Source organism: Etheostoma cragini, chromosome 4 (genome assembly GCF_013103735.1).
Source record: "Etheostoma cragini isolate CJK2018 chromosome 4, CSU_Ecrag_1.0, whole genome shotgun sequence".
Taxonomy (NCBI): Eukaryota; Metazoa; Chordata; class Actinopteri; order Perciformes; family Percidae; genus Etheostoma; species Etheostoma cragini.
Genome location: NC_048410.1, coordinates 18,540,988 through 18,568,141, shown reverse-complemented (window position 1 = coordinate 18,568,141; position 27,154 = coordinate 18,540,988). Strand labels below are relative to the sequence as shown.

General features: G+C 40.7%; 3 protein-coding genes and 2 long non-coding RNA genes across 6 annotated transcripts in view; 3 read left to right on the top strand and 2 right to left on the bottom strand.

The window, feature by feature from the left end:
• myg1 (myg1 exonuclease) overlaps positions 1-10,076 on the top strand; it is a 19,150-nt gene extending 9,074 nt beyond the window's left edge. The window contains exons 4-7 of the mRNA XM_034869814.1: positions 228-377; positions 4,139-4,261; positions 5,383-5,564; positions 9,658-10,076. Coding sequence (XP_034725705.1) covers positions 228-377; positions 4,139-4,261; positions 5,383-5,564; positions 9,658-9,847 — 645 coding nt within the window. The 3' untranslated portion in view covers positions 9,848-10,076. The remainder of the gene's footprint in view (positions 1-227; positions 378-4,138; positions 4,262-5,382; positions 5,565-9,657) is intronic.
• LOC117943593 overlaps positions 1-15,715 on the bottom strand; it is a 16,993-nt gene extending 1,278 nt beyond the window's left edge. The window contains exons 1-3 of the long non-coding RNA XR_004656385.1: positions 15,702-15,715; positions 15,328-15,331; positions 6,870-6,876 (exon numbers count right to left, since the gene is read on the bottom strand). This is a non-coding gene — a long non-coding RNA (uncharacterized LOC117943593). The remainder of the gene's footprint in view (positions 1-6,869; positions 6,877-15,327; positions 15,332-15,701) is intronic.
• LOC117943591 (leucine-rich repeat-containing protein 3-like) lies at positions 13,218-16,272 on the top strand. The gene is made up of 2 exons (XM_034869817.1): positions 13,218-13,354; positions 15,149-16,272. The coding sequence occupies exon 2, from the start codon at positions 15,240-15,242 to the stop codon at positions 16,095-16,097; it is 858 nt and encodes a 285-aa protein (XP_034725708.1). The 5' UTR covers positions 13,218-13,354; positions 15,149-15,239; the 3' UTR covers positions 16,098-16,272.
• Positions 16,273-19,886: 3,614 nt separating this feature from the next.
• The window catches only part of col2a1b (collagen, type II, alpha 1b), a 47,028-nt gene continuing 39,760 nt past the window's right edge, over positions 19,887-27,154 (bottom strand). For both annotated transcript variants that reach the window (XM_034869793.1, XM_034869794.1), the window contains 11 exons: positions 24,817-24,924; positions 24,538-24,591; positions 23,982-24,089; positions 23,791-23,844; positions 23,443-23,550; positions 23,204-23,257; positions 22,957-23,064; positions 21,965-22,253; positions 21,520-21,707; positions 20,969-21,211; positions 19,887-20,695 (listed from right to left, as the gene is read on the bottom strand). In XM_034869793.1, the coding sequence (XP_034725684.1) occupies positions 20,549-20,695; positions 20,969-21,211; positions 21,520-21,707; positions 21,965-22,253; positions 22,957-23,064; positions 23,204-23,257; positions 23,443-23,550; positions 23,791-23,844; positions 23,982-24,089; positions 24,538-24,591; positions 24,817-24,924 (1,461 nt within the window). In that variant the 3' untranslated portion in view covers positions 19,887-20,548. The remainder of the gene's footprint in view (positions 20,696-20,968; positions 21,212-21,519; positions 21,708-21,964; positions 22,254-22,956; positions 23,065-23,203; positions 23,258-23,442; positions 23,551-23,790; positions 23,845-23,981; positions 24,090-24,537; positions 24,592-24,816; positions 24,925-27,154) is intronic.
• Positions 23,209-27,154, top strand: part of LOC117943597 — a 29,148-nt gene continuing 25,202 nt past the window's right edge. Inside the window, exons 1-2 of the long non-coding RNA XR_004656388.1 lie at positions 23,209-23,315; positions 26,753-26,759. This is a non-coding gene — a long non-coding RNA (uncharacterized LOC117943597). The remainder of the gene's footprint in view (positions 23,316-26,752; positions 26,760-27,154) is intronic.

Here is a 27,154-nt window from a genome sequence, read left to right as displayed (position 1 = left end):
ATATATATATATATATATATATATATATCTCACCAGTGCTGTCTCTGTGTTATGATGCTTTCTAAAACAGAATAATGTACAATTTTCTCTTCTGAAAACCCTCTCTTTCTTACCTTTCTTGCCAATTCTTCCTTTTCACGATTGGCAAATACATAAAACATCCGATTCCCCATGTCATAACATGTTTCTAACCTGTCATGTCACTTGTCTCTTCCAATTCCTTGCAGCTGTATGAGAACTTTGTGGAGGAGGTGGATGCTGTAGACAACGGCATTTCACAATGTGACGGCGAGGCCCGCTACTCCATCTCCACCATGCTGAGTGCACGTGTCGGCCACTTGAACCCACGCTGGAACAGCAAGAGTCAGGACACTGAGGTAAGAGATTACATGACTCTGAATGTATACTTGCACTTAGCTCACAGACCGGTCTGCAGCGGCTTAATAAAATACAGTATCTTTTAAACTAAAGGTCACAGATAATAATCATAATAATATGTGTGGGTCTGTATCTGTAATATAGGATTATACAAGAGTTGTTTTCTCATCTCATCTTCAGCCACTTGTTTGGGGTCTGACCTCGGGGGAGCAGTTCCAGCAGGGGACCCCAAACCTCCCTTTCCTGAGTCAAATTTACTAGCTCTGAATGGGGAATCACGAGGCATTCCCAGGCCAGGGTGGAGATATTATCCGTCCACCTAGTCCTGGGTTTTCCCCAAGGCCTCCTCCCTTCATTCATTCAAACCTTTATTTAACCAGAATAAAAAACTCCTGGAGATTTAAAATCTCTTTTATGAGAGTGTCCTGGCAAGTGGCAGCAGCACGGTTTCAAATAGACAGAGACACTTACAGGTAAATACATAAACATACTTTTACTCATATTCAAACAACAATGTCATCATAAAAAAACCTGGGTCCTAAATCAATTGATCAATCAATCAAACCAGTGACATACAGACTGCCTTTCTGCAAGGTCCTTTAAAAGAATAAAGACCAACTCCTTCAACTGTAGTTCATTTTGAAGCTGATTCCATGCAGATGGGGCTGCAAAATTAAAAGCCTTTTTGCCAAAGTCAGTGCGGGTTTTAGGGACTGTCAATAAAACCAGATCCTGTGAGTGCAGGAGATGTGTCCCTGCTGACCTCAGGAGTATGGAAGTGTTCAGATAACCAGAAAGAAGTCCTAATACTGCCTTGCAAATAAAAGATGCCAGTGCATCCAACGCCGAATGGAAAGGGAGAACCAACCAACCCGAGAATACAGCAAACAGTGATGAGTGAGAGATTTTAAGTTTGTGATGAATCTCAAGGCTACATGAAACACAGTGTCCAAAGCATGAAGACACTGGGAGGCTGTATACATGTATAATATTTCATCTTAGTCCAAGACAGATGAGAATGTTTCATTCACAAGTTGTTTTTTGCTTCAAATGATAAACAGGACTTGATTCTAAAGAAAAAACCTAACTTCAATTTCAGCTTTTTAACCAAATCTTGGACATTCTAGACGTGCCTGGAACACCTCCCCAGGGAGGCGCCCAGGGGACGTTCTCAGCAGATGCTCAAACTGCCTTTCGCTGGCTCCTTTTGGAGTAATGGAGCAGCGGCTCTACTCCGAGTTCCTCACGGATGACTGACCTTCCCATCCCATCTCTAAGGGAAACGCCAGCCACCCTCCTGAGAAAACACAGTTTGGTCCCTTGTACACGCAATCTAGTTCTTTCGGTCATGACCCATCCTTCAGGACCGTAGGTGCGAGTAGGAAGGAAAATTGGCCAGATCCAGAGCTTTCCTTCGGGCTCAGTTCTCTCTCTCATCACAACGGTGCGGTAAAGCAAATGCAGTACTGCCCACGCTGTTCCGATTCTCCGGCCAATCTCCCGCTCCATTGCCTCCTCAATCGCAAACAAGACCTAGAGGTACTCAAACTTCTTCCCTTGGATTAGGTACTAATCCCCCACTCTGTTGTTGTCCTGCAGAGAACCATAGCGTCAGATAAAATAAGAAAAGAGTCTTTGTGTCTTGTTGTTTTAATTTAAAGACCAAATGACTTTAGGGATGAAACTTTACAAAAAACACTCAAATTGCAGAAATTTCCTATTGGAATTTAGGAATACAGGGTTAGGGGTAAGGTTTAGTAGAGAGGGTTAATAATTATGCCCAATGAATGTCTTCACTTACACAAAATAGAACCCCAAACTTTCTTTTACCGAGCCACATCAACCAACTCCGACTGGGGGATCCCGAGGCGTTCCCAGGCCAGGTTAGAGATGTATAATCTCTCCACCTAGTCCTGGGTCTTCCCCGAGGCCTCCTCCCAGCTGGACGTGCCCGGAACACCTCCCTAGGGAGGCGTCCAGGAGGCATCCTTACCAGATGCCCGAACCACCTCAACTGGCTCCTTTCGACGCGAAGGAGCAGTGGCTCTACTCCGAGCTCCTCTCCTCTCGGAGTGGGGCTACAAGAAACATTTAATTCAAGGGATGATATGTTCCTTTCATAACCCAACAACTATATACTTGTAACTATAATCATTATCGATTTAATATGCCAAATGTTTTCCCATTATTCATTTATTCAAATGAAAAAAAAAATTCTAAAGCCTAGTAGACATCTTTAAATTGCTGTCAAATTACCTTTTTCTGACCAGCAACAGCAAACACGCAAAGCTATTGAGTTACTACTGCATATATGCTTGAGAAATTAGTTTAACAATTAATTAATACATCAAAGCAGTTGCTGATAAACTTTGCACCATGGATAAGCCATGGCCTGAACTCCAACCCAATGGGGAAACATGCAGTGAAACAAAAATGCAAGATGTGTAGAATGTATAGAATGTTGTGGTAAACACGACAGGTGTATGCAGTTCAGGTGCAGTGCAGTTCAATCAGTGTTCAGAGGTTGTTTACAGAGCTGTGCAGCAACAACAGAGGTGTGACTTTTCTGTCTCTCATTAGTGCAGGAGGACGCCTGCAGGGAAACAGCACCTGCCTTTCTGCATGACGATACTTGCAGCCTGGCTTTGCATATATGTTGACCAATTTTTTCCCCATCATTGGGGCGGTCTCAGTGGAGTAGCTGGCCTATTTGTTATTTTCACATTTCACTTCCCAGGATTATGAGTCTTGTCTCGGCACTTCCTCCAATCCCCCCACTAACTCACACAGCGAGGCAAGACAGCTCTGAGGGATCAGAAAAAGTGAAAAGTATTTGTTTCGAATAACGTTTTGCGTACAACTTGATAGTATGGAATCAAATCCGTCTTATATATGAATGCACACGGAATAATCAACTAATGGATTTCTATCTATCCACAAACATGTTTTTCAATCCACACAGAAATAGCTATTGTCTGGTTAACAAATCCACATATGAAAAAATAAAGTTTGCTATGTGCATGTAGGAAAAATCCACAAAGGTTTTTAACACTATTTGCAATTTTCATCAAAAACATATTTGGATGTTGTTACATTTGCATACAAATTGTTTAACCTGCATTTAAAAACTGCTTGTAGGGAACCAGTACTGTGACTTGATTTAAAAAAGAAAGATCTGTTTTCATTAGATGGCTCCTTCCATTTCAGCCAGTCATGTAAGCGTAGATTAAGGGTATCTTTCAATGTGATTGTGTAGAGATTTATATTATATTTTGGTTTGTTTTAAATTAATTTACAAAATACCTATTTGTGTGTGCAATGCAGTTTATCCTGAAATACATATGTGAATCCTTCTCTGTCTGTGAGCTTTCAACAGTGGCTGTTCCTAACAAGTGAAGAAGCTAATGGATTTTTTTTAATCTTCTCCATCCATAATTGTTAAAATTCAGGGACACCGCAGCTCCCACAATCAGATACATACGGATTGGACTTCTTCCTGCCAAACCCTGTGTGCATTAGAGCCTGACTGAAGTATTTTTAAGGCTCATACCAATACGAATATTTGGTAATAAATAAACCAATAAAATATTGGTTATTCTTTCCGCGCTTCCGCTGGGCTGGCTACACCACCTATCTGTTCTTGGATAGGATTGTTAGTATTTCTTTAAACCTATGACAATTCTGCCTTCATGATATGATATTATTCTCACATTCTTACATTATATTTATTGCGTATATGTGTTCACATTTGTTTTTCCAGGAGGGTTTCCAGAAGGCTCTAAAGATGGTTGGGGACGAGTTCCTGGACCGTCTGGAGTACTACCAGTCCTCCTGGTTGCCGGCCCGGGCCGTGGTGGAGGAAGCCGTTAAGGGAAGGCATCAGGTACAAGACTGTCCAATGTAATCTGTGCATTTTTGGTTTTAGTTGTTTGTCCTTTTGTTAAAAATTGTAAATTGGCACTTGGCTCCTGACAGTTTGGAATCTATCAAGATTGATTTTCCATCGGAAGAAAATAAAACATTTAATATCATGGATGCAGGGTCTTGCTAGTCCTCACAGCATTCCGGGATGGGAGAAAAATGTGGTCTCTGGTTCATTAGCATTTCTTTAAACCAGTCACAATTATCTTAGGTGGTTCGAAGTGCTGGTCGCTGCAAATAGCCTCGGGAAAAAACTTGTTTTGGTGGAACTTGTGCACGTAGTGAGTGCAAACTCTGAAATGAAAAGTTGGCAATATAGACTATGTAAAGCCTTACTCTGTGTCTCTGTTTTGCTCTTGATGCATTGGAAGAGGGATGGGGAAATTGTAGTAGTCTTTAGTTTTTGAAAATGGAATTCAGCATTGAAAAACTTGTATTAGCACTGAAAAAGATATTATTAAAAGACGTTCACCTGGGAGCCCGGATAGCTCAGTTGCTAGAGCGGGTGCCCATAGAGGTTTATCCTCGGTGTAGCGGGCCCAGGTTTGACTCCGACCTGCGGACCTTTGCTACATGTCATTCCCCCCTCTCTATATCTCCCTTTTCCCTTCTTCAGTTGTCCTGTCAAAAACAAAGGCGAAAAATGCCCAAAAAATATTCTAAAAAAAAGGTTCCTATGGAAAATATATCAAAAAATACATTGACAGTTCAAGTTTTCATTTAAAAGGCAAGTTTTATTTTCTGTGCTTAAAACTTAAAGGTGCCATGGCATGATTTTTTTTTTTTTTTAATGGTCCCCCAGTGGCTAGAAATGGCGATAGGTGTAAACCGAGTCCTGGGTCTCCTGCTCTGCCTTTGAGAAACTAAAAGCGCAAATCTGGAATCTTGCTCCTTATGAGGTCATAAGGGGCAAGGTCACCTCCCCTTTCTCTGTTTTGCCCGCCCAGAGAATTTTGCTCACCCATGAGAAAGAGAGAGACATCATGGCTTTCAAATGAGCAAAGTGGCAGTTGATCAAGGCCACACCCCCACCCTCCACCTTACATCTTGCACAATAGTTATACAACATTTTCTGGTTTCCAGGTAGATCCCAGTGGGGAGGTGGTGGTGTTCTCCCAGGGAGGGTGTCCCTGGAAGGAGCATCTGTTTTCCCTGGAGAAGGAGCTCAAGGTGGAGGTGCCCCTCAAGTTTGTCCTTTACCCCGACCAGAATGGACAGTGGAGGGTCCAGTGTGTCCCTGCTGGGCTCAACACTTTCCAGAACAGGTAATGTTTTCATTCTAAACTACAAATGCTTTTAAATAAATGTGTTTGCCATTACTTTTATCATAATTCTAGGCTCTATATATTTTGAAACTGCAACACTTTTATTATCTTGTCTACCACTCTTGTGTATTTTCCTTTCTTTTATTATATGCAAATTTCTTTTTTCCTTGTCATGGTCTTCTTATGTAATGTAAATCACTAAAATTGTGTTTTAGCCATACTTATAAATATCTTTCCTTTCCTTGCCTCGTGCACCAGGCCCTGCTGCTGCTGTTTTATCTTTTAGCAATAATGAAGAACCCTCAATCTCTCAAGCCCGACAATATGCCTCACCCATGCTCATTAAATCTTATTAGAATTATTGCCTTGCCGCTCTGTACATAATAACAGTGATGACAAGACAAAGACCCTCTGTTTGCATTTGTCAGATGGTTTTACCTCTGAAATCTGTGTTGATTACCTCTGGAGGGGCTTTGTTTACCTGAAGAGCCTCTCGCACTCCCAACGCTACTTTAAGAACGCCATCAGCATCCCCACAGGAGTCCTGAAGTTGGTGTGTTCTTTAACTGCATCCCAGCATGCAGCACACGTTATGAATATATTGGCCAACAAAACGTGCTCCAGGCTTACCCTGTGTCTTCTGTGGAGGTAGTCGTCTTTCTAGCTGCTTGGTTTACAGCGTTTAACATCTTTATAATCTGCAAAACACATTTTTGGTTTGATCTTTCACCAGATACTGACTAAACATGAGCTGTTGCGTGGAATGCTTCATTTAACATTTGGTGCAGAAAATCCCTCCAGCAGCTGTGTTGCTTCGTTGATGTTTTCTCAATGCTAGATTTTGTTCTTGTGCTCAGAGGTTTGATGACTTGTGCTGTTTGAAATTGATCCCTGCTTTTCAAAGTGGGAGCAGTGAGTCTTCATCATGTGTACCTAAGGACCATTGACTGCGGTGGAAGAATAGTAGCAGTGAGTAGAGATGAACAGTATTGCCAAGAGAGGGGTTCTCTAGTTTCATTTAAAATCTGCTTTCACATTGGGGAAAAATACCCAGATTTTATTATTGTATTATTATTTATTACCAAAAAGCAGTGCAAAACCTTTAGGCATGCTTCTCAGTTTTAGCACTGGTTAAAATAACAGACATCACCAGCGACACATTAGTTCAGCTAACGCTAATTAACATTAATTCAGTAAGGGCTCAAATGAAGAGCTTGGATGTTCTCTGGTTAATGTGCTCTGTGCAGCTGGTGTCTTTATCCAGCCAAAGATTATTGTGTGAAAATGCGAAAATACACATCACACTGTTTGACTGTCGCACCTTCTACCCCTCCCACTGCCAGTTCTCATCAGGCGGCAGCTCTTTCAACTAAAAAGATAGGCACATGTTCATGGTGGCGGAGCACTTTATAGATTTAATTTAATTGCCAACATGACGGTTGGTGTGGAGCTACATGAGAACAATGGCTTGTGGGATGGCTAAAACAACATACTGTAGCTCCAGATGGCTCTTTCTCTGGGTGGCCTGCTACTTCCCAGTGGGCATGTGCCGACTATGCGAAAATGGTGTTGTTATCACCTGTGTCCCTGCTAGTGCACCTGCGGGGAAAAGGTCTATTTTTATCAGCATCACATTGCTAAGGAAATGTTAGCCAGGGGAAGGAAGAGAACAGTGGAAGCAGTCCTTATCCTGAAATGTACTGTAAAGCATGATACTGTAGGTTGACAGCTATATGAGCTGAACCAGACCATGTAACTCCATTTCTCAAAAAAACACACTGGCTGCTATCATTCTCACTTCACTGGGTCTTTAAATTATTATTATTATTATTATTATTATTATTATTATTATTATTTGGATTGTTTGTTTATTTTATCTTTTTTGTTTGAATTGTTTGTCTAACAAAATGTCAGAAAATAGTGAAAAATGCCAACACTATTACCGAAAGTCCCTAGGTGACAACTTTAATGTTTGACAATCTTGCAAAAGATTGAGTGAGTGAAAGAAAAGAGAATGGAACTAGAAAATGGTTGACATTTTTGCTTAAAAAAGGTTCAATATGATTTGTTAATCAAAATTGTTGCAGATTCATGTTGTTAACAATCCACCTATTTCATTAAATCTCTTGAGTGACACCATAAATTGAAGGTGTATGAAAAGCCATCATGTTTCTGTCTTGAAGAAGTGGAAAAATGAAACTTGTAGTGAGGAAGTGATCCAATTTAGATAATTTCCCATTTTAAATGGAGCCAAATGATGCATGTTTATCCCCCTCTTTGGCTCTGTAGTGATGTCATTTGGCAAAATCCCAGGTATGGCACATGTTTAAAGAAGAAAAAAATGTATGAAGTGTGTCCATTACTTATGAGCCAGAAAGCTGCAGAGTTGTTTAAGTGTCTCTTGTTGTCTAGGAAAGGAAGTGTAAACAGTAGGTTTAAGTTATGTAAAGTCACTGAACATATGCAGATGGTATTTTATGTTTACAGGTTATCTCCAGTATGCCCAGTCTTGAGTAATCTTTTTTTCAATTTGAGCACTAATTCCTAGTGTCTGTCTATTTCTGGTACAGTAAAGGTCTTGAAAAGTTCATTTGCTAATTGTCATATTTTTAGACTGGTCATCTTGAGAATCATAGCTTCCTGGCCTGTCATGGTAACAAGCCCCCCCCTCCTACTCCCTCTCTCCTTACAAGCCCTGTTGACCTTTCCTCTTGAGCTCATTTTCCAGCCTAGCTGTGGAACAATTGATCTGGCCGTTTCATTTTATAGGGATAAGTGATTTTCCATGCCTTTCTCCCCAGGTTCTCCTTTACTGGTCTTATTAGGTTTAAGACTGTTTAGACTTGAGATAATTGAATGGGGCGTAGACTTTCAGTGCCCATGTATATGTTCACTTGTGAAGCTCCTCGCTCTTTGACTATTACAAATGTAGAGGATGTTTACAGAATGGCAAGACATATTCAAAGGGAAGCAGAATGTCTGGGAAATAAACCCCTCTGTCACTAACCGATGTGAGCCGAGTGCAGTTGTGAGTTGCGCTTGCGTAACTTTACAACAAGTAGCCAAGGATGCTAACGAGAGACTTGTGTAATGTCAGTACAGTAAAAATGGACCAACTTAACGAAGTTGGTTCACTGCTGGCTACAAGTTAGCATCAACACAACAAAGGCTGTCACTTGAATTCCGTTTTGAGCTAACGTTAGCAATCAAACAGTCATAGATGGCTAAAACATTTTTTAAATGATTTCCATCTGTTATTGTTTGTGTATTATTATAATGTGGAGTGAAGTGCTGCCTTTCAAAGGAACTTTTCAAAAAAAGGAGAAAAAAAAACAAAAAAAAACAATCCTATTTTCGAGTGGTTTAAATCTGTAATGAGAAAAAAAATATTTTATGGTTTTTACAAATTTTAGTATAACACGTTATGTCATAAACCGTTTAAATCTAAGCATGCGCGACTCACATCGGGTAGTGACACCCTCAAAAACAAGAGAAAATGCAGCTACATGTGACAGATAAGAAGAGTGGTGTGTGTGGTTGTCGTAACTTAAAAAATAAAATAAAAAAAAATGATGCCATTGGTGGATTTAACCAGTTTTTTAAGGCTTTTAAAATTCTAGGTTCAGAAGCAGTGGCGAGAGGTGAGCGATGAAGTAATGAATTAAAATAAAGCAGCAGTTCAGCTCAGGTCAGGTGATAAGATCTAAATCCAGAGTAATCCAAGTCAAAAATAAATAAAATCAAATTCAATTTGTTGCAGTTTACTTCCCCAAGTAACTGATTTATTAATAAAATGTCAGAAAGGCAAAGAAAATCGCAGATCTTCACATTTGAGAAGCAGCATAGGTCTATTTGCTAGAAAAGTGACTATTGGCTGAAGTCATTTGTTTAATTGCTACAGTTGTATATAGTTTCATTGACATAATTCATAAGCATAATTCAAGACCAGAATTGTGTTTTGTAATTGCAGTTTTGCTGGTTGTGCAGACCTTGTACAGCACATTGATTTGCCAAAGTGTCTACAGGAAGTACGCAATGGACCGCAGAGTGTCCATCTGTATACCAACTTGCCCTTCTGTCTTCCTTGTCCCAGGCTGTCCTTGCTAGAAGAGTGGCGTGGCGTTCGTGATGAAGCACTGTCGGAGCTCAGCGGGATTGAGGGCTGCATCTTCGTCCACGCTGGAGGCTTTATTGGCGGGAACAAGAACCAGGAAGGAGCCCTGGAGATGGCCCGGAGGACCCTGCAGGCCGCTGCCCGTTCCCCTGCAAACGGAAGCAGCTGAAGGCTCGGCGAGGATAGCCGTCAGAACATTTTGTCCTCGGGGTCAGTCTTTAGAGAGGATAGCAAGGATTAAAATGTTAGGTAACTGTCTTGCAGCTTGTTCGTCCCAGTCAGGGCTAATGTTGGAGATGGTCTGAAATGATCATGTTTCATTCTTATTCTTCTCTCTGTTTGTATACACGTGGATCTGTTTTGTTGTTCATTTGCAATAAAAGAATATTTGGATTAAATCCTGGTCTTTTGTAAACATTTCAGTATTAGGTTAAATCTAGCACTTAAGCGATTGTTTTTCTAGCTCTGCTCACATCTCTCTTCTTTTACCGTTAAGGAAATATAATGCAGACTGTCTGGCCCACCAACTTCACCGTCTTCAAAAGCCTATGAATGCCACGGCTTTACCTTTTAAGGCTCAATTTATATGGGCGCAGTGGTTCACTCTTTCATTTCCAGCATGCTGACATTATCTGTAGCACAACAAAGAGATACAGAGGCTTCAAGATCAAAGCATCAATAATGAGGTCTGATTAATTCTGAATCTTTTTCTTTTTTTACTCCAGACACCACAAAAAGGTGCTTCTTATGGCAGCTGGTGTCATGACAAGGTTACCGGCACTGGGTAAAGCCATGCAGTAATAAAGTCGGGGGATGGGCCTTGAATTTTCTCATTAATGCTCCAGATTTTCTTCCCCCCTTATCTCTACCTGTTACTCATCCCTTTATTGCATTCTCCGCAACACTGCCCTTCTGCTGCTCTTGCCTGACACAACATATTGCTCGATAATTTCATTGCTGTGCATTTTATTTCCATCAGTGCCAGTGTCGCAGTGCATAGGCCACAGACGTTTGGCATCGTTGTGTTTACTGTTCAGTGAGTACTGTTCTTTTTTCAGCGATGAGAGACCCTTTTACCCTCTTTTGCTTTCTTTGTTGCACTCTTAATTGAAGAGGAGCTTTTCATGTTCTGAAATAACATTTGAAATGTACACGGATGATACATGGTCATAACAATAAAGCTCTTAGGGTATCATCTATATTTAATCTCAAGTTTCAACTGCTGAGTTGTGTCCCTTTTAAGCTGAGAGTGCATTGACTATTTTTATCAGCTTTGCCTTTGTATCTTATTTTCCACACTACTATTGAGAGAGAGAGAGAGAGAGAGAGAGACACACACACACTCACTTTAGGGTTATTACCTTCTCTCTATTGTGCCGGACCTGAGCCAAGGTCTCAATCCAATCCATACACATTTGTGACAGCCTTTTACAGTCAGTTGCTTTGTATGTAATCTCTGTTTCGGGGGAGACAGAAAATGACCCTTTCTCCCAGCTTACGTCTCAGAAAGATAGAAACGATGTATTCACTAACAGCGATATAATTGCAGACACTTAGACAGAATGGAGGACCAAAACTTACTTGTATCCTTATATGTATTGATTTGAGTTTTCAGCCACCCTTGAATGCACAATTTCAGGCTTATTCATGACCAAGTGCACTTGCCCGAATGCCGTGCACAGGAAATCACAAGATACTATGACAAAAGACTTTCCTGCTTTTTTGTTAATTTTTTGTTAGTTTTAGTCTGAACTGAACAGAACTGAATAAATTTGCCAGCACTGAGTTCTTTCCTGTCACCCAAATAACCTACTAAGCAACATTTTTTAATACTTTTAGTCAGCAAGGATTATATTCCCTCTGCGTTGTGGTTTCTGACACCACAGCGACCGAGCAAAACCTTTGTGTTGGTTCTCGGTCGTAAGCAGTTTCAGACGACTACAGTCCCAGTTGGCCACAGTGTGAAAAAATGGCTGCTGAGAGCGCTAGCAGAACACCTGCCCCCAGCCTGACCTGTTGTTAGTGGATTCAATCTCAAGATAATCACAGGCTGGTTACAATAAATGCTCCACTGCTTTTTATCTGGCTCTCACACTCCATCAGGCTCAGTGCAGCCAGGACACATTTTCAGTGGTTTTTATCCCTTCTTTTCACCACACATAAAAGACAAAATCATAACCATGCCTCCACTCTGTCTCTTGGATTAGTCAATTTCTGCCAGTGGCTGTCATATCTTTCCTCTGTTTACAAATTTTTGTAAGGTTCATTCAGTTTTCCCCTTGGAGGACTACAGCCAAACCGCTTCACTTCACTGCAGTCAGGTTTTCCAGTAGAGTTCACATTGTCAACATTGCCAACAACAAATTTTCCTAGCCATATACATCTTTTAGAACTGCTTCCTCTTAGAACATCCCAACTACACACCATATATAAACTGCCTCTAATCATTTCTTCCTAGTTTCTATTTTTCTTGCTGCACATTGAACTTACCCTTCACCATGCTGTTCACTCACAACTTAGGGGCCTGATAATGTGTAATACTGTATTTAGATTTTTTCTGTCATGTGCTTTCTCACTACACACCCCTCTGTCCCTTTGTAGAAAGTTGTTGCTTGTCAGTCCTGTTTCTGGCAACCAGGAAGACAATCATCAGTACAGGATAAAACAGTTACAAACATTCAGCTGGAAATGAAACTTGCAGCATTCTGTATTCAGTTTTTGTCGTTAGTTTTGAGCAGGTTTGATAGGAGCAGGACATGTGGAGGCCGAGGAGGGATACCTGGCGCCATCATGGCTGTCAGAACCGCCCTTTCCCCTGAGCGCTTTTATATCTCTTATTTCTTTCTGCTTATGGTAGAAAAGAGAATACTATTTTTACATATACAAAATATATGTGCACTTTGTGTGTGGGTCTGAAGGTTGCCATATGTCTAACCACCTCTGTGTTTCTATATACAAGACATAATAGGCTACATGTTCTAATAAATCTTTTTTTTAATGTGATATTTAGTGCATCACTCCAAGTCTGCACATTGATAAAGTCTTTTTTTCTATGTGTTACCCCAAATACTAAGCCTGGAAAATAAGACTTGAGCAACTGAAGAAGTAGCATCTTCCCTTTGTGGTTTTTCTTTTAGTTTCTTTTAGCTGTGAGGCTGAACATGGGAAATACTATTTTCCTGAACACACTGACTCCTTTTGAAACTTATTTATGGTAAGCTGTGGTTATATACTGTGCAAATGTCTTTGTTTTTTACCTACCTATCTGTGATTCAATCAGATTATTTGCAGATAATTAAGATATTATCTAATATGGAGGTATAACCAGTCTTCTCAGAAATCCGAGAGGCTGATGCCATCCATAGTGAGGATGACACTTTTTCCCACGTTTGTCTTTGTCGCAAACAGAGAGAGAGAGAGAGAGAGAGAGAGAGAGAGAGAGAGAGAGTGCCCCACATCTTTGTTGCTATAACTACCCTCTGTTACGATAGGCTGAAGCCGTATGCAGGCGGCTAAACACGGATCCACTACAGATGCTCGTCACACTGAAGGAGAAGATGATGTCCAGTGGACCGTCGGGAGAAATCCGAAGAAAAACTGCAAACGGAGTCTAAAGAAACACCCAATCCTCATCCGTTTTCTGGATCTCAAACTTCACAAAGAAACAATTTTACAGGTAAGTTTTTAATACCTATATGTTCTTCTATAAAATCAAAATACGTGATTATAGACTTTTCTTATTGTAATGTGTAGAACAGATATTGTTGCTGCAGTAGTCGTAGATTTTTAATTTGCATTAACTTCTTAATAACAACCAAACTATATCTATTTATCTAAACCCGCTATACGAACTTGCAATAACGATGGCGGTTCGTTTGCTTATGACGCTCAAAAACGGGATTTCATTACCTAACAGCCCAGTTGACCCGTTTCCTCCAGGTTAATGTAATGAAGTCTAAACAAAATGTTCTCGAAAATGATATGATTTCAAGTAATACTTATAATAAAATAAAGGTATGATACAAGAGATGAACTCAGAAAAGCAGTGACTTTCTGTGTTATTTTCTAATTTAAATGATGCCATTTCCTCCAACAAATGAGGGATTTTAATATAATTGGAAACTGCAATCATCAACTTGAACCACAGTGCCATCCGTATTGTCCCCTGGCTTTCAACCTTTCTCATTCCAGTACATAATTATGCAGCAGATGATTATTTTTAATTGGGGATTTGCATACATCTGCATTCAGTATGTTCATAACAGAACGGTTAATAAGTGGTGAACTAAATCCTCACCTCTGCTCATGAGACACACTGGGCCAGATGATGGACATCACTGTGTGTCTGTCAGTCAGTCATTTAGGTTATAGCAACCAAATCTAGGCCACTGCTAGTGTGTGCTGGCTGGCAGGAGAATATATAACACCTAATGGTTTTGATATAGGCTACTATTATAGACAGGGAGAAAGCAGAAAGTGCTTGACATTAGAGGTCTTTAAATCAAATTCAAGGAGTGTTTTGTTCAGTGTGTCTGTCTTGGAACAGGAATAATCACAAGACTGTAGCCTACTTGTCTGGACAAAACAAAAATAAGTGTTCTAAAAACACCTGATTGGATTGTCTGGACAAGCTGAAATGACCCAATTTACAAACAGGGGTTTACCCACCGGATGCAAATTCCAGCCAGATTGCTTTTTTAAAAACTTTTGCCTCCTCACTGTTAGACCACTGAGCAGATTCTAACACCCAGACCACTGCTGGTTTATCCCCCCCCCCCCCCCCCCCCCCCCCCCCCCCCCCCCCCCCCCCCCCCCCCCCCCCCTCAGTTCTGTCACTTATTGACACTGTGGGACACAGGCAGGATTGATGTTCTTGCCGGTAATAGTGTAGCAGGCAATACTTAGGCTATCGATCTCACCCCCTTTCTATCTTCCATCCCTACAGTGCACTCTATCTCCACCCATGGAATATGATTAAGGGGCTATGGCATTATGGGAAAATAAGAGATGGCAGATATGAACATGTATTGATGAGTGTAATGGGATGCTTTTCTTCTGGTTATGAATTGGAAACACACAAACGACAGCATGGTGAGAGGAGAGAGACATTCAGATAATCGTGATTTATGCCCTTTTAATGCAGAAATATGAGAGTATTTTCCAACGTCTCAGACGACTTAAACTATCATCACTGCTGTAAATAACACACAGGGACAGTGTTCTTGCACAGACATTTTTATCCTCTTACATTTTGGTACTTCTGTATGACAATGTCTCTCCATGCATAAGTGTATATGTCAGTAAAACCAGCTTAAGCTGAATTAATTTACCTACTGACCTTTCCTCCTCCTCCTCCTCCCCCTCATCCTACTCAACATCATAATCTCCTCTGTCAGTGTTCATTCTGATTGTATTTAAGAGAGTGAGTCATCTTTTTCCACACTGACCCTTTTGGCTCTTAATCTGTCAGATCCTCCTGGTGCGACTGTGTGTGTGTGTGTGTGTGTGTGTGTGTGAGAGAGATTGGGACCTGGTGTGTGTCAGGAGGCTATGGTGAAGCGATGTGCACAGGCTGGTGTGAGGAGAGATGTACCAGCATCAGTGGAAAACAACGGAGAGGTAAAGGAGTGGTTCTTCATTCATGGCTACGCGTCTCACTGTTGTTCTCAGCTCTGTGGGGCCAAGTGTCCCCCCAGTGCCCAGTCAGCTGCCACTGTGCCTGGGACACGGCAACGGTGCTGTGCTCAGACGCCGGGCTGCGGGAGATCCCAGAGGGGATCCCACCAGAAACTGTCTCCCTCCACCTGGAACACAACTACATCCGGAAAATCCCTGAGACTGCTTTCAGCGATCTGGTCCACCTGCGGGACCTTTACCTGTCCCACAACCGCATTGACTCGCTCGCCTCGGGTGCCCTGCGGCATTTGGGCCCCGAGCTCCGCTTGCTGGATCTCTCACACAACCAGCTGAGGCAGGCCAGCAGAGAGGAGTTTGGCTCCACTCGTGCCAAGACGCGCCTCTACCACAACCCCTGGCACTGTGACTGTGCCCTTCAGGAGCTGATGGAGACTCTGAACCTAGAGCCCGAGACGGTGAATGGGATTGTGTGTGAGAGCTCTGTGAGGGGGGTGGGTGAGGGAAGCAGGTGGGAGGACCCTGGGTCCCAGGGTGAGCACTCCGGTCAGCCGTTGGTCAAATTGTTGGATTCTGGGGTGAATTTCTGCAGCTTGCAGAGGAAAACCACTGATGTGGCTATGCTGGTGACAATGTTTGTATGGTTCTTCATGGTCATTGTGTATGTAGTGTACTATGTGAGGCAGAACCAAGCCGAGGCCCGCAGGCATATGGAGTACCTGAAGAGTTTGCCCAGCCCACGCAAGACCCCTACAGAGATAGATACTCTGAGCACTGGTTTCTGAACCTCTTCTTGGCTGTAATTTAAATGGAACAATACTCAAATGGCATTTTTATGGACTGATAAACTTCAAAATGCTGTGTGGAGTTACGCTGATCCAGTGGATATGAACGTTTTACAGCTGTGTTCTTTGATTGTAGCATTTCTTTATATGTGAGCATCCCCACCATGTTTTTCTTTGTAATTCTTTACCTATTGCATTTTTCTCAATTTAATATAATTTGTTCATGAATTAATTCTACCGTGTGCACTGGGAGAAAAGAATGAGACAAAGAAAGACAATTCTTTGAACTTTATTACCTTCTGTCTCTCTCTGTAGGCTACTCCCTTTTTTTCTCTTTTCTTCTCTAACAAAGCGCAATAATACAGTCTGTTATCTTTCATTAAGTTTTAATTAGGAGTTTTTGGCCAACTGACCCTTAATGAACACTTAAAAGCCACTAGTCAGCTGGAGTGTGTGTGTTCTGTATCAGGTTGAAAAGGAGAGTGTGCAAACTCAAGCGTATGTTTCATTTGTGTGTGAGTCTGTGCATATATGGAGTTCTTGTTTTTGTTATGGGCAATTCATACTTAGTTTTTTTTTTTTTTTTTTTTGCACAGATGCTATTCAAGCCTTTCCGGATACACGTCCACAAAGCCAGGGGTTTCTGTGCCAGTGGAGAACTGAGCTGATCTAAATTAAGGCTACGCTCAGGAAGCAATTAGAGCTTGAGGTGAACTGTTTTGTCTCTAAGCTGCAGCTATCAGCTCTTGAATATCTGGACAGCTTAGTGTACACACAGATTGTCACTGATTAGTACACATACAGACATGTCAGCCATATTTAGAAATTGTTTGCATAAATTAGATCAATGGAGCCTGTTATCCTGAGAGAATTCTGTTAGTTTAGTTTTAATTCATCTCAAATCCTGTTTTCAGTCCTCTCTGCACGGATTGGTGTATACAAATAGTTCTGTCTCCCATTTCCCACATGGGCTTTTGTCATAGCCACTGTTAAAATAAGCAAAACACTTTGATAATTAATGGAATCCTTTCCTCAGAACATTAAAAGGCTTCTATTTGAGGGTAATGCAATTCCTGACTTGTACACGGTACATGCACTGAATATGGGACCGCACATCACTGGATTAACAGTACTTTTTAATTAGTAAATGTTAACATGCTAACACACCAAACTAAGATGGTCTTAGTTAAAGGTCCCATGGCATGAAAATGTCACTTTATAAGTTTTTTGAAATAATAATAGGATTTCCCCCAGTGGCTAGAAATGGCAGTAGGTATAAACCGAGCCCTGGGTATCCTGCTCTGCCTTTGAAAAAATGAAAGCTCAGATGAGCCGATCTGGAATCTTGCTCGTCACTAGGTCATAAGGGGCCCACCCTTGAGAGGGAGACATCATGGCTTTTAAACAAGCAAAGGGGCAGTTGGTCAAGGCCACACCCCCAGCCTCAACCTTGCCCCCCCTTCTTCCTCCTCAATAGCTACAGACTCAGAAGTAGCACATACTAAGTAAAGCTCATTGTGGGAATGGCTCTAGTGGCTGTAATTCTGCACCAAGACTGAATTTTGGGAAAGAGACTTCAGATATGGTATTAAGGGACCACTAAGGTTTACAAAAGCATCCAAAGAGCACCATGTCATGGGACCTTTAACATTGAACATAAGAATGTTGGCATTGTCATTGGGAGCATGTTAGCAAGCTAATTTTAGCATTTAGCTCAAAGTACCACTGTGCCTACTCACAGCCTCCCAGAGCCGCTAGCATGACTGTAGACTGTTATTTATGTGTCTTTATGTAATCTGTGACAGATCAACGTGTACAGTTACAACCTTCTAAGTGTTCATAGTGCAGTGCTGTGCCCCATTTATTGCTCCTGTGCTAAGGCGAAACCTAGCATAGGACAACGTTATGTGGGCTGTAACTTGCTCAATACGGTGTGTGTGCTTTTCAATTTGCGGAGTAAGACTTATTGAAGTTTGTGTTGTTATAAATACAGTATAAATACTGTGCATTAGAATCAGTTAAAACAACAGTTTAGTACAACAATGTTTTTATTGTTATTAAAAATGGTTCATAAAACCTGGTAGTAGACCCCAAGCCAAAAAATTGGAGTAAGAATTTGTTCTTAGTGGACCCACTTGTGAAGCACTCTGTAGATTTACATAATCAGAATATTTCCTGAATGTTACCTGTCTGTCACAAATCATACATCTAATGTTGATGTTTCAAAGTTCAGTTTCACTAAATGAATCTCTAACCATTAATATTATCTCTAACCCCATTTGGCTAATAACTAGGTACAGTGATCCCGTGATAACCCAGAACTCAAGAACCAAGCATGCCCTTTGTGTGTAGTTTTCTTCTGTAGGTATTGTCTTTTATTGGTGATGTATTTCTGTCCCAGTGCTTTGTTTTTTCCATGCCAATAATAATTCAAACAAGGATTAAGTCATAGATCAGAAACCATTACATTAAATAATACTTGATCAATCAAAAAGTTCTTTTAGAATGAACCAACAACAAATATACAAAAAATAAAACAAACGTTGCTCTACTTTGTTTATAAAAATGCTTCTACCTTTTATTGCTAATGTAGGTTGAAAAAAGGCAAAAAGATGAAGAGAAGTAGTAGATGTACAGGATACTATCAATTCATAGAATGAGCAGATCATGGTTTGCAGTGTTCCTATTTCTACTCTAACATGCTTTAAACAAATGGAAATGATTGGAAAAACTATTTTAAAAACATAAAAGTTTATGATATGAAATTTCACCACCTTCACCTTTTACGTTTTATTTGCTTTTCACAAATTACCATCCACAAAATCATAATTCCCCCACAATCTCTCCACTGCCTTTTCTTGAAATGTGAGGTGTTTCTCCCCCTTGGAAATATATTTGGACATCACCACAAAAACACACAGTGGCAGCAGGGAACAGTGACATGTTTTTTTTCTTTCCCGCAAAACAGTCAAAACCACTGGCCCAGATATTTCAACATGGGGGAGCACAAAACTGGATGTAATAAAAAGCAACTTCAGCCTGTTACTTGGTTTTGTCTTTTATTTCCAATTTACATTAATTAAAACGTAACAAAAACAAGTCATGATCATAATAATAATATAATAATGCTATTATTATTAATAATAATACTATTATTAATAATAAAAAATATACACAACCTCACACAAACGAGCCCTCTGCGCTGGCTGTAGAACTGGAGCAACAAAGTCAAACACACTGTGAATCTCTTCAACTGTGTGTGTGTGTGTGTGTGAGAGAGAGAGTGTGTACACCAAGGCAGAGGGCACACCCCGTGTGAGGGGTCTGATGGTGGACAGTAGAGAGGGGTGGGGGTCAAAAGTCACAGCAAATGAAGGGGGGGAGGGCAGCAGACTGGGCTTTCATGACCAAGCTTCTATCGATCATAAAATAAAGCATAAAATACAGGGTTTGAATAAAAAGCTTTAGGGGGAGAAGGCCTCAGTTTGATTTGTTGAGTTTTTTTAGTGTGAGGTAGCTTTAAAATATCAAAACAAAACTAAAAAGAAAATTAAATCCAAATTGGACGTGCCATGATTGTAAAAAGTCATCATGGGCACGCTTGATAACACACGGGGGTCGAAGCAGGAGGGTGGGGCGAGGCAAGGACATTCATGACCTTGAAATTCCAAATCCCAAGGTCAAATGCTCTCTCTGAGAAACTGTATATATATGTATACACACAGATACATACATATATATACATATATACAAGTCACTACATATGAGTATCTGGTTGTTAAAAAATAGACAACAATAGCACCATTGACTTTTATTATAATACACAGTAGGTTTTTGATACACACTGTGGTGGTAGAAATAGGAACACCTGCACTTTCTATATAGCTAGATTTTTGGTTTCGAAGAGATATGTATGCTTTAGTTGATATGGCACAGGACAGATGGGGTGAAGAAAAGAGAAGGAAGTAGGAGAGGAAGTTGGTGGATACGTTTTTAAAATTTTTTTTTTAAAATATGTGTAAGTGGGCTTTTTATTACTTAGCAACAAACTTAGTCCTACCACACATGGGACCCAAACCTAAACAATAAATAAATAACACCAACACATTTTCTCTCTCCAGCTCCCTGGTATGTTCTTGTCCTCTCCTCATACTTCCTCCTTCTTGTTCAGGGGAAGGGGTGTTGATGGGGGGAATTTTGGGTAGTGCTGGGTATCCATAGGATAGGGGGGGGGCAAGGTGACAATGCTGGATGAACCACAGATGACAGTTGCTGGTGCCATTCAGTGCAGATATCCTACGGAGTTCGACTTGGAAAAAGCACTTTTTACTTAGAAAAAAAGTCCCATTTTAAAAAAGTGTCTAGATTTTTCTTTTTCTGAAGTGTGCTCCTCTTTCATTTAATTTCTTTCAAATTTCCACTTCTTTCTCTTCTTTTCGTTCCCTCGTTCTTTACAAGAAGCAGACTGCCCCGACTTCGACTCCGAACTCCTGGTCTGTTCCTCCAATATCCATGGGGGCAATGTCTACAATGGGCAGACGAGAGGTCTTCTGCGATCTGTATTCGATCACTGTCTTGCCCCACTGACCCGTGTGTTTCTGTGCAGAGGAAAAAAAGCAACTGTTAAAGCTGTTAAATGACCTATGACTTACTACAAAATGGTAGAGAATGAAATTGGCTTGAAGAGTTGAGAGAACAGCAGAGTGTAAGTGAGACATTGGTTAATGTCTGCCATGAAGAGAAAGTGAATCTTGTAGTAATTTAGGTATCCCTTTTGAGTTTTATTCTATCATGTTCCGATTAAGTACATCCATGTATATTTACATGAAATATGTGTAGTGTACATGTGTGTTGAATCTGTCCACTCTTACCGTGCAGCCGTCCTCCATCACGCTGTAAGTGAAGCGGCTGTTGCCCTCAGCTCTGATCTCCACATCGTTGGAGCCCTGCAGCAGCACAGCCTTCTTCAGGTTGCCCGTTGAGGCGTCCAAGTAGGCCACGCTATTCTTACAGTGGTAGGTGAGGTTTTGAGAAGCTTCGGTGGACAGCAGTCTCAGGAAAGTCATCTGAATGGCAGCAGTGTTGGGTGCCAGGCTGTCATCACCATAGCTGAACTGCATGGGCAGCAGGTACGGAAGAGGAAGTGTGAATATATTATGTTACTATGGCTGTTGCATGCTTTTTTTAAATATTTGAACCTTGTGATGAGTAAGGATTAGTGTTTTTATTTATTTTTTAGAGAAACTTATCTATGTGCAACCATTATCTATACTCCCTTATCCCTCCCTTAATCAAAAGGAACATCAAACATTCCCGGATGTCTTTCCAATAAAATGTGTCCTGTGAGGACATTAAATTACAGTAACAATAGTAGAGGAGGGTACGTTTCATCTCAACTGATAAAAAACATAGTGCCACTTACGTGGAAACCTCCATTCATTGTCTCTCCGAACCAGACATGTTTGCGGTCCTTGCTCTTGCTGGACCACCAGTTCTTGCGAGGGATACTGGCGGGCTTCGGTCTGACGCAGGACTCTCCTGTCTCCATGTTGCAGAAAACCTTGATTGCATCGACGGTGCAGCCCTGGTTGGGATCAATCCAGTAGTCTCCTACAGAGAAAAAAAACACATCGGCTTCATATTATACCCCCTCTTTAGCTGCATAAAAACCTGATAATCATTCAAATATTATGTTACGGAATATTGTGAAAATGTGATATTTAAAAACAGACTCTGAATCAGCCACATTCAAATACTAAATCTTGACTTCACCAAACTTGAGCTGCCAATGTAGAAAATGTCCCCCAATTTTCTACCAACTTCATTATCTCGCCCCAATTTGATCAATTCCTCTGGGTGTCACTCACCGCTCTTCCAGTCAGGATGGCAGAGCTTCAGGTCTCTGCAGGTGCGAGCCGGGTTTTTCTTGGATCCCTCGGGGCTGCGGATGTTCTCAATCTGGTTGTTGAGAGATTTGAGCGTGGCGTCGACCTCAGCATCGTGCTGACGGAGGTTTCCGGAAGCCTGGTCGGCCCTCATGTACCTGAGAGGATCAGGGGACTTTTCAGTTTGACCCAGACCAGCAAAGGCAGACATGTCGATGCCAGGGCCAGGGGGACCAGGAGGACCAGGGGGGCCGGTGTTTCCGGGGGGACCCTGAGAAAAAAAGAGTTGTTTTAGACCCCTTTTTAATTTGACATTTAATGTTTTTTACTCCGTCCCTCCTAATTTTATGTGTTCATTTACATATCACTTAGTTCATCCCTGTATTTGCTTTATACTTTGATCTATTTAAAAAAAATGACTTAGTGCTGTATATTAGCAGGTCACATTATATGGGATGTATACTGTATGAGCTGGGCAATAGCACCGTGTTCAATTCATACCCAGCATCATGACAGCATGACTTAGACCTGGTACTCATTGTAGTCAGACTGTTTCACAGACTCTCAACATGAATATTTTACAATGCTGAGCATTTTGAATTCCTAAATACATGATGCATGCATGTAACATATGTGTATTTTTCTATTTTGGTATTTTCTATTTTATTATTTAATATATTTTATATTTTAATTTAATTTTAAATTTAACTATTTATATGATCTATGGTATTGTTATTTTATATTTTAATATTTCAATTTAATATTTCTGCTTGTCTGGGATTTAACTGTCATATTGAGAGCTCGTAAACTGTGTTTCGCTGTTGAAAACAATGACAATAAAGATATATTTTATGTGTAAGATATTGCGCACAATGTACGGTTTTAGCTAACAGTAACGTTTTTTGGCTAAAAGGTATTTTTAACCTGTTATTATTAAGAAGAAGGTATGTGTAACATTTGTTGTGGGTACTTACAGAGGGACCGGTCTCTCCACTGCGACCACGAGGTCCAGGGGGTCCAATGGGTCCTGGCAGACCGTTTCCACCATCCTTTCCAGCAGGGCCAACAGGTCCAGGTGGTCCCTACACATATAGAGACGTTGATGTTAAGGACTAAAGAATGCATGTTAAGAAACAGATTTCTTTAGACTTTGAATTCAAAGTGATAGTCCAAAGTTTTCTTTTTATAACAACCAGGTATGTTTGCAGCATTTGGACTCACTCTTTGTCCAGAAGGTCCAGCAGGTCCGGTAGCACCCTGGTCTCCAGCTTGACCCTAAACAGATAATGATTACATTCATACATCAGGGTTTCTGCAGCATTTTCCAAGTCAAGTAAGTTCAACTTACTTCCCAGCACTATATAACAATCATTCTAAGGATTTAAGGAAATGAATGAAACCTGAATCTGGATAAGTGTAATAAATTGCAGATTAGAGACAGATTAATTTGTAATGCTTACCGGAGGTCCGGGCAGACCTTGCAGACCAGTGAAGCCTCTGTGTCCCTTCTGTCCTCGCTCACCGGACTCTCCAACCTCACCCTTATCACCGCGGGGTCCTTGGGGTCCCTGAGAACACATGGAGAACAACCTCATTGCTTTAGAAAACATAGTGTATTCACTGAACAATATCATCTTAGAAAAGACAGATTGACCTTTCAGGCGTGATTTCAGTTTTGCATGGATACACTAATTCTGCTTTTTACTTTTGTTGGAACTCTAAACTGTGCATGCAGGTCTGTGTGTGTGTGTGTGTGTGTGTGTGTGTGTGTGTGTGTGTGTGTGCGTGTGTGTGTGAAAGACACATACAGGCATTCCTCTGGCTCCAGCAGGCCCTGAAGGTCCAGAAGGTCCTTGTGCACCCTGTGAAAGTAAAAATAAAAACAGGTTATGATTTTACAGCATCACCTTTTACAAATGACTCTTTACATAACAGAGATAAACAACCTTCTCCCTAGGAAAGAGTTAACATTATATTACGTGTTGGAGTAACTACTCACAGACTCTCCTCGGTCTCCCTGCTTGCCAGTGGGGCCAACTGGGCCAGCAGCACCAGGCGCGCCCGGAGCACCAGGAGCACCCACAGGACCAGTGTTACCACGATCACCCTGCAGCACATCAGCACAAAGGTCAGTCATGTCAGAAAATATACGCACATACTGATGTCTTTCTTTAGTCTGGGCTGTATTGAGATCATTACAGTGTCGTAAATGTTAACTTCCTTTGTGTGCAAACTTACTGTGCACAAGCTCTGATGTATAATGACCACTAAACTAAGATTGTGATTGGGTATTTGAATAAAAAAGGCAGTTTGAGATAAGTTCTAGCAAATGCATCAGTGTGGGAATCAGGGTACAGTACAGGTAGTGCATTAAATCCATTCATGTCACTAATGCAATTCAAATTTCAAAGAATTATTGCATTAGCCCTGCCCCGAGTAATAGCGTCTTTATAAACTGACTGTTAAGAAACCTTCAACACAAAACAGATACAGAATCCTACAACCCGGAGCTACTGACTCAGCGTATCTTATGTAGCCTGATTGCAATTTCTCACCTTGATTCCAGTAGCACCATCTCTACCAGGAGGTCCATCAGATCCAGGATTACCCTGTCAGACGATAATGTTAAATGTTAATAGCTTCCGCCTCCACCAAGCCAGATGTCCTATTGAATACTGATCCGCTGCATAATGAACCCTGGTCTGACACAACACATTATTAATTTGGTGTGAATACAATGCAAATGAATATGTGATGCAAATAGCAGTGAATTTTAATCCAGATCAAAATTCTGCAATTTCAGTCACAGGATGTCTAAATACAATGTGTCTGACCTCTCTGCCAGGCTCTCCTGCAGGTCCAGTGAGTCCAGGGGGTCCAACAGGTCCAGGGGGTCCACGGTCTCCGCTGCCACCAGGAGCTCCCTGCTTCCCGGGCTCACCCTGAGAGAAGAAAGGAGAGGAGGACTCAGTACTGCACTTAATTAGTGAAATTATAAGACATCACGTCTTACCTGGAAATACAGGACATCTCATCATGTAATTCATACACTGATACGTTCACTCACACTTCTGTACATATATATTCTGTCTAACATCCCAGTGAATCTGAAACAGGGAAACAGCTGAGGTTAGATATTAGGGGTGCAAGATTCAGAAACTGTCACGATTAAATACCATATCAATTTTTAGACTGAAGAAAAACAATTTTTGATTAAAAAACAATTCTCTATTTAAAAAAAAGATTCACAGTATGTAAATGTAGTTACTCTTCCCATGTAATGTGTATACACACCTTTACAAAAAGATATGAATCCGTTTTTGTAATTCTATGAATCCATTTTGAATCTGTAGAGCTTGAATCGCAATACGAATGTGAATCCATTTTTTTGCACACCCCTATTAGATACCACCAGGACTCCGTTATTCAGATTTCTCAGATGGAGATGAGGACATGAGTTTTACATTTGTTGACTTCCGTAAAATCAACAGAGACGTGCTAAACTTAACATCACTATAGTTTAACAGGACAGCTTGAAATATCATGGCGTTAATCCATTTTGCAGGGTTTTCCCACAATGATAGTAATGACATTTATGTCAATGTTTATTTTTGCACAGCCAGTTTACATCTTAAAAGCTCAGCTTTTGCTGCACAATTAAAGTTGGGAAACAACCACTCGGATATTGAGTTAGACCAGACACCAAACCTGGTTGTGATACACAGTATACAAAAGCAGCATGTTTTTGCAACTGCTTGACCAATTAATTTCCTTATATTCATTTGGAAAGGCTGCACACTGATTCCAAACCACAAATTGATTGAAAAGGACAACATCTCTATCCTAATCAGATGGTAAAATAAAAATAAAACTTGACACCACACCATTATATACCAACAGGCTGCTCTATAATTTTATCAAATTAATCTCATGATCTTCTCCTTAACTTAAAAAACAATTTTTGTTCAAATTGGAAGCAAAGACCAATTACAGTTCTGGCAATGGTGTGTTTGTCCAGTCAGGTGTTAATTATTTAAAACACAGCCAATTTGAAATGTATCCCTAACCAAGCCAGATGACAACTGATTGCCAGACTACATTATCCTCACACTTTCTGAAAAGGGAATTTATGTGTTTGAATGAAAATCATCATCATCATCATCATCATCATCATCATCATCATTTAAGGATAAAAATATGGCACACGATATTGCCTTAATCTAGAACTACTGGTATAGCAAAAGCTCAAACTACAGACCATCCGTAGAATGTATCTGTAGTTCAAACTTCCCTTCTGCTATTTAAAGCATATTCTCTGCTTGAATCATTCCTCAGTGAGTTTTGACGTCTCCGCTTCTTTCTGGGCATCCCTTTCAAGAGTACTCATGAATAATTAATCGAAAAGGACATGCCGACTGAGATGCTGTAAGTCCGGGACGTGGTTCATGTCACACATAAAATAGTGTGAGACGTGAGCAGGGGAGCCTTCCTGTTACATGTCACACTGTAGACCATATGGATTCGGTTCACAGGGCAAAACATCCTGGCTGTTCTCATATGAGACGTGATGTGACTGTGATCTAATTAGTCCACAGCCAACTGACAGACCAGAGCCTCTCTGTATCTTCTTTCTTTAGTACTGAGTGACAAAACATTGGGCATTGTGCTCCTAGTGCTGACTCATGAATATGTAGTTAGTAAACAGCCTCTTTTGTTATTTAGGGTCAGCAGTTGACAGGATGTCACTCAATAAAGGCAGTAAAAGACTAGAGGAAGAGTCGTAGTACTTAGCTCTAGCGCTAAAACACTTTGTTGATTGACAGACATATAATCAACAACAATTCTGATCATCAATTAATCTTTCATGAAGCACAAAAGTCACATATTTGTGAGTTCCAGTCTCTCAACTGTGAGGACTGACTTTCTTTCTCCATTTTTACTGTATTATATTACATTTTTGTGTTGGGCTGCAAGTAACAATTCTTTTAAGTATCAATTAATCTGCCAATAACAAAAACAATTAAATAACACTTTTCTTCAGTTGCTGAATTTTGAGTTACAATCACAAGACAAAGAAAAGCAGAAAATACACACAAAGTATGTAGCTGCAACTTGGGTATGACTTAAGTGACCAATTATCAGAATAATTGCTATAATATTCTTTCATCTTCT

Bases quoted from the DNA above. Each gene is read 5' to 3' on its own strand.
- LOC117943591 (XM_034869817.1), top strand. From the start codon at position 15,240: ATGTGCACAGGCTGGTGTGAGGAGAGATGTACCAGCATCAGTGGAAAA.